Source organism: Octodon degus, unplaced genomic scaffold (assembly GCF_000260255.1).
Source record: "Octodon degus isolate 3935 unplaced genomic scaffold, OctDeg1.0 scaffold00146, whole genome shotgun sequence".
Taxonomy (NCBI): domain Eukaryota; kingdom Metazoa; phylum Chordata; class Mammalia; order Rodentia; family Octodontidae; genus Octodon; species Octodon degus.
In genome coordinates this window covers 945,757-952,930 of record NW_004524722.1, presented here as the reverse complement: position 1 = coordinate 952,930, position 7,174 = coordinate 945,757, and the positions used below count along the sequence as shown (strand labels likewise).

At 41.7% G+C, this 7,174-nt stretch overlaps 1 protein-coding gene across 5 annotated transcripts in view; it reads right to left on the bottom strand.

The window, feature by feature from the left end:
* Nucleotides 1–7,174, bottom strand: part of C2cd3 (C2 calcium dependent domain containing 3) — a 128,650-nt gene that overhangs the window by 29,877 nt on the left and 91,599 nt on the right. For all 5 annotated transcript variants that reach the window (XM_023702113.1, XM_023702115.1, XM_023702116.1 and 2 more), the window contains one exon: nt 532–670. In XM_023702113.1, the coding sequence (XP_023557881.1) occupies nt 532–670 (139 nt within the window). The remainder of the gene's footprint in view (nt 1–531; nt 671–7,174) is intronic.

Here is a 7,174-nt window from a genome sequence, read left to right as displayed (position 1 = left end):
CCTTCCTTCCTTCCTTCCTTCCTTCCTTCCTTCCTTCCTTCTTTCCCACTTTCCTCCTTCTGCCCGTGCCTCACCTTGCCTCGCCTCTCTCTTTCTAGACAAGGTCTTACTGTCTTCTAGGCTGGCCCTGAACTTACCATGTAGGTAGTTCAGGCTGTCCTTGAACGCATGATCCTCCTGGCTTAGCCTCTTAGAATACTGGGGCCATAGGCATGTATCGGCATGCCTGGTTCAGACAGTATCTTAGTTATTTTCAATTTGCAGTGCCTAGAACTGGTAGAGCATATAAAAAGCCACCACACTGAATAGTTTTTTGAGTTGTACCAACCACAGTTAACACTACAATAAGTCCTTTAAATCACTGCTCGGTGTGAATTCACAGGCACTAGGATTAAATGATTGGCTACTTAAGAAAAGCATTTTCCAGTTTTTCTCAAATACTATTGTATTTTTTATATTTCTTGATCTGAGTTCTTCTCTTGGAACAAACAAACAATTCTGCAAGTGTGATGAGCATCAGAAAATACACACCTTGATTGCTGCTGAAAGTTCCAGATGGGGCAATCTGTGTTTTCAACCACGTGGGTGTACACAGGAGAGGACTCAACTGCTGTTGCAAAGGACACACAACAACTGGGTACGGGTACTTTCTGCTTGGTCAAGGGGCTCCCTGGAACAGAATACAGTGGAATGGTCACATTTCAGATACTAAAACGAATGTTCTGGAAAAAGCCTCCGAGGATACAGATGTAGTCAGGACCATTTCTAGCCATTACCACTGCTCTAGTATAAGCCGCTTCTTTCAGGCTCTCTGAGCCGAAGCTTTCTCACCTGAAACCTATTCTCAAATCACTTCCCACAATAAAATTCTATATTTAGATGTATACCAATATCACTCAGATCTCTTTAATACCACTGGCTCACCAGTCTGACCCCCAAATTTGATTCTTGAAACTACTATTTGCTAACAGCCTTGAAATAATTACTATTTTCATTTTGGGAGAAAATTATTCCTTATTCAGAAACAGTCCTTTAGATCAAATAGGTGGGGAAAGAAATTGATGTGGGATAGCAGGTCTATCAGGTTTCCCAGATTTCTTCTCAGGGGTAGAAATTCATCTGGGCCTGTTTACACTTCTGGAAAGGTCAAGTTCTGAAACACTTTTGGAGGTCGGCCAGAAGAAAGTCAGTGTACCTCCCACAGAGCTGGGCCTCACGCTGTGAGCAGGTAAGAAGATGTGAGTAAACCAGCTTTACCAAAGGAGTTTTCATGGACATTTCTTATGTTTTACATGGGTATAGATAGAAGCTTTACGCACTAAGAATGGTGTGACTTTCAATGAGACCATCGTGACGACTTCCAGTGTTTGGGTAATACTTTATGGCTGGAACACTGTTTTCTTATACTCTGAGTCCATGTTGATAACACTTCTGGAAATCACGTAAGAGAGATGCCTCGCTCCACATTTTACAGAAAAGTAATTAAGGAACAGAAAAGCAAAGTGGCTTCCTCACTGCATGCTTGATTAACTAGCATTTGGAAGAAGCTGCCAGGTTTTTTGACTTCTCCATTGTAATACTTTTACTAACATTAAATAACAAAGAGAAGAAGTTTGCTCTGGCCTGAAGTAAATGGATGGAAACTTTCTTCTTAAACAAATGACTAATTTTGTATGTTATAAAAATTTAACCTAGTTCTACCAAGCTAAGACTAACTGACACCTCCTCTCCGTCACCTAAGATTAGTCAGGTTTGTTCGGGGAATGCAGGGCCTTCACACTGAGTCACATCTCCCTTTTTTATTTTGAGGCAAGCTCTGTCTCCCAGGTTTGGCTTGAACCTGTGATCTTGCTGCCTCAGCCTCCTATGCTGTGATTATAGAGTGTGACACCACACCCAGCGACTAAGTCAGATTTGGTTGTTGACCTAGGGTTGACAGAGTAATTAATTACAGTCCAGTAAGCCAGATCACGCTAAGAGTACAAGAGGGTATGAGAAGCTAGAGAGGCCTCCTCCACGGCCTCTGCGTTAAAGAGCACCTCTAGAATTTATGATACTGAAGCTAATTTTGGTGTTTACTGGTTATAACTTTTATTATAAATCACTTTACTTCTCTGTTCTTTAATGCCTCAACCATATAATAGGATTAGAAATTCCTGTATTATTTAAAGTGCATAAATCTTAAGACTACTGAATCTGATTCTTGCTTACTCTTAAAGGCAGGCTCCCCAGAAGCTTTTCTAACTAAAATATTCAAGAAGCTCTTTTATTTTAAATCATTTATTATTTGAAACTTTTTTATAGTTAGGTCAGAGTGGACATCAGGGTGGACACTGATACCAGAATTACAGTGGAAACTATCGTAAGTTTTTTTTTTTTTTTTAAACTGAGAGATTTTCAATATTTATTTATTTTTGAGATAGGGTCTCATTGTATAACTCAGCCTGGCTTTGAACCCACTATGTACCCCAGGTTGGCCTTGAACTCACAGAGACCCTCCTGCCTCAGCCTCCCAAGTATTGGGATTGTGAGCGGAAAGTTTTGAAGCTGCTTCAGGTTCAAGTGTTGTTGAGGGCAAAGCTCAAGAGTCCAGGGCTGCTTCTGAATCCTTAGCATGGAGCCTGGCTCAGAGGAACCATTCGTTTCCTTCCTCATGGAAGAGGCTTTCAAAGAGCAAAAGGGACAGGCACACCGAGAACTCTGTGGAAGGCAGAAGGTAAGCCAGTGTATGTACTAAGACAGCATGCAATCACTCCATTGTATCACCATTTGGAAGGTATATTTGAAAGAGACAAAGAATAAGTCTGCACTCTTAGGACCCCGAGCACAGTGGCTGACATATGTTTGTCAGGGGAAGACTATACAGGTCTATTATTGTGAGGATGGACATGAGGTTATAATAGCAATTTCTGAGAGTTAGGTGATCACTCTGATGTTTTCCTTGACCTGACTACACAGAAAGATTCTAAGAAGTGATTTATAGGCTTGTAACTCACAGCAGAGATGTGAGGAGGCTCATTTTCACAAAACAGGAGGACGGTAATTAGCCTAGCTATATCATGACAATCAGGGTGCTGGGATACAGAACTAAACCACACACGCCTTGTTTCCAAGTAACAGACAGCTTAGTGGAAAGACACATTAACAGACATTTTTAGTAGAGAGGATTAAGTGACATGAGAGGGGAAAACTGCAGAGGGCTGTGGTGATACAGAAAGCTTTGCAAACAAAGAGGCGTGTTCATGGCTAACAGGGACGGACGGCAAGGTGGGCTGCAAAGTGTTGGTGTCATGTTAGTCTACTCTTGGAGGTGGAACAAATTGGCCAAATAAGAGATGAAAAAAGCAAGAAATGGTCAATGGCTCGGTAGTTTGAGAGAGAATACTCGCACACTGCATGTTACTGAATACAAGATCTGGGGAGGAATGAGGCTGGCAAGACCAGTCAGACTACACAGGAAGCACTTGGTATGCAGGGTTACCAAGACTGCAGGCGACATAAAACCAACTGTTTTAATCAAAAGAGAGATGTGGACAGATTTACTGGCAAGACATATAATCCTGTTGCCACAACAGAAGGGTACTGGAGGACAGTACTGGAAACAACCATCCAGAGGGCCAAGGCCTTGGTCCAAGTTCTGAGGCCTAAATAAACAAGATGGCAGTAAGAAAGGGAAAGAGGTGACAAACTATGTAACAGGTCACAATCCCATATCCTGTATTGGTTACAGTGGCTACTTAGTGAGTATTTTTGAGTTATTCTATTAACTTGCTCATTATAGGACTTTTATTTCTTTTTTTTTTTTTTTTTTTTGAGGAACTGGGGATTGAACTCAGGTCCTTGCGCTTGCCAGGGAAGTGCTTATCCTACTGAGCCATTTCCCTGGCGCCCAACTACAGGATTTTAACTTGTATTTGTTTTGCTATTGCACAGCTTGAGCCACTGGGTGGCTTTTTATTAATTTTTATCATTATTATTTTTAAATGTGTTTGGTACAAGGTCTTACTACACAGCTCGGACTTGTAGTGATCCCTGTGTTTCGGCCTCCCCAGTGCTGAGATGACAGGAATGCACCACCACTCCAGGTCTCGGTGGCCGGCTCAGCACAGGGCGGAACTGGCATGGCATGTGGCACTAGGGATTGAACCTGGGTCCTTGCGCTTGCCTAGACAGGCACTTTGACTGCTGAGCTATTTCTGTGGCCCACTTTTTATTAATTTTATTAGTAAAAAGGACAATGAAAATTATTAGATCTGTTTGTATCACCAGTGGTACGAGTGCCCAATGGGACCGTCATACATGTATTTGCAGCGGCTCAAGCCAGTGGAATGCATTAATCCCTATTATTTATCTATCACATTTTCTGTAAGAAACTTCACTATGGGAGAGCAAAGTAGGAAATCAGACAAGGTATTAAGGAGAAGGCATTCGGGAAAGGATTAATTTTTTGCTCCTTGAATGCCTTCAGGGCACTTTTGCATGGCTGGAGTGTTGTGGGGATTGAACTACAGCAAACTGAGGCTGCCAGCATTGTGGAAGCAGCCACTTAAAGAACGGAGCTAGGGCTGGGCCCCCCGGGAAAAGATTAATTTTTATCTAATTTTCATTTAACAAATATTTCTTATAACATTTTAATTTTTATTATGAATTTAGGAGAGGGTCTACAAGGTATACAGGGTCTCATTATGTAGATTGGACTCGTAGTGATTCTCCTGTTTTCAGTCTCCCAAGTGCTGGATTACAGGCGCGGGCCACCATGCCCAGTCTTAACTGCCATCTCAGCATGGCCTGGATGCGGGCCAGCACAGCACACCAGGGATCAACCCCCAGCTGCTGTGCTCTGTGGAAGCAGGAGATTTAGTTTGCTGAGTTATCTGGCCAGCCCTGACATTTTATTTTATTTTTTCTGACATTTTAAAGAAAGAAAAAAATATCCTGCCTTGTAGGATTTACATTCTAGGAAAGAAGAAAAAGAAAATATACTGTTTGATGCTATAGACAAAAATAAAATTGGGGAGTTGCTCAGTGGTAGAGCCTTTCCCTAGCATGTATGCACACCACAAAAACAAACAAACAAACAAACAAACAACAAAATAGGAGCGAGGGGTAGAGAATATTTAGGAAGGTTTGCAACTTTAGATGGAACAAAAAGAATGTCTTCACTATGGCAAGATAATGCCACTAAAAATGCGCCAGGAGTGAAGAATTCTCCAGTTGGCGGGAATATCAAATCCAAACACCTCAAGACAAGAGTCTGTGTACACCCTGAAAAGAAAGCAAAGAGGCCCTCGTGGCTCGACAAAGGTGATTCAGTATATGAGACAGATGCCACTGGGAAGCTTCTAGATACAAACCATGTTTTTATATATTAAATTTTATTTTCAATGCTACTATGAAAAATGCTTACAAAAATTAAAGAAGTTTTTAGTAGTTGCATTAAATTCAGTATCTACTGGTTATTCTCTCTCTCCTTTTTTTTTTTTTTTTGGTGGAACCGGGTATTGAACTCAGGCCCTTGCGCTTACCAGGGAAGCGCTTATCCCACTGAGCCATCTCCCCGGGCCCTGGTTATTCTCTTTTAAAAATTTCAGATTTATCAAACTGGTTTGCTTTGGTGACAAAGGAAAAAAAAATTGTTTTTCAATTTTGTGAATTACTGGATCTCAGTATCTTTAATACACTAATACGATACGACTGGAGAAGATTTTCCTGAGACAAAGCAGTCGAGGTCTGTGGTACACAAATGCTCTGGGGTACACAAGCAGCTTAAGAGCCATTAGAGATGCTTATAAGCCTGGGGGTAATGGCACGAATGGCCAAGAGGGTATGTGCAGTAACTGTTAGCTCCTACCAGCATCAATTGTGCTTCTGTTCCAAAGCAACGAGGAAGAATGGCACAGCTTTAGAAGCCAACACAGAGACCACAGGAGACCAATACAGAGGTAAATACTAGGAAGCATACAAAAGTGTTCTACACTTACGAGACCATGGTTGTCTGGCTCTCACAGCTACTACACTTCTCAAACTGTTAATCACAGACATTTAAGGATGAGAAATTTGAAGAAAGAATGACAAAAAAGTATTCACTCACTTACACACACACACACACACACACACACACACACACACACACACCCTACACAGCTTATTTGGGGACACAGAGATGTATTTCTACGCGAATGTAACTTCTACAATGGCACAATTCTTGTCCGCTTTGTTGACTGCCCCAGACAGTGGTTAGCACATAGCAAAACTGAAAGTTATTTTTCTAAATGAATGAATGTATGGTGAATGAACAAATGAGGCAAGGCCTTTGTTCCCAAAGAGCTCATACCCACTAGAGGAGAAAAGCATGGAAACAATCTCAGTACCATGTGACAGATATGATTAAGGGAAAAGTTCTAGGGAACAGAGAAGGTGCCATTAGAAAGAACAAGGAAACCCTCCAGATATAATGATCCTTGGTCTGCTCTTGAAATGACCTGGAAGAGAGAAAGGTGATGGCAAAGTCAAAATTTTATGGGATGTATAAAGCTGAATAAAGGTAGAATAGGAGTTTTGTGACAAATTCCTTTGGCAGTCTGGTGGAATCTATGGGCTTTTTCATCTATTAGTGTTTCTTTAAAATGCATAGTGTAAAAAACATGTGATTATTAAAAAAATCCAATTGTACTGACAGTTTTTAATACTAAAAGGAATTTTATATAGCAGAAATATAAATTTTATTTTTAAATTTTTATTTATTTGTGTGTGTGTGTGTGTGTGTGTGTGTGGCCAGCTCAGCCCACCAGGGGGCGGGGCTGGCTGGCATGTGGTGCTGGGGGATTGAACCGCGGTCCCTGTGCTTTGCTAAGCTTGTTCTATGTAGGTGCTTTAGACCACTGAGCCATCTCACCAGCCCTTAAAGTTTTACTTTTTTTGGGGGGGGAAACCGGGGATTGAACTCAGACCCTTGCACTTTCCAGGGAAGCACTAATTCCACTGAGCCATCTCCCTGGCCCTAGAAATATAAATTTTTAAAAAGTCTTATTCATTTACTTATTTGGTACAGGGTCTCACGATGCAGCTCAGACACATAGTGATCCTCCTGTCTCAGCCTCCCCAGCACTGGGATTAGAGGGGTGCGCCACCATGCCTGGTTTCAGCGTTGGCACAGTGTGCCTGGGGTTCCAGG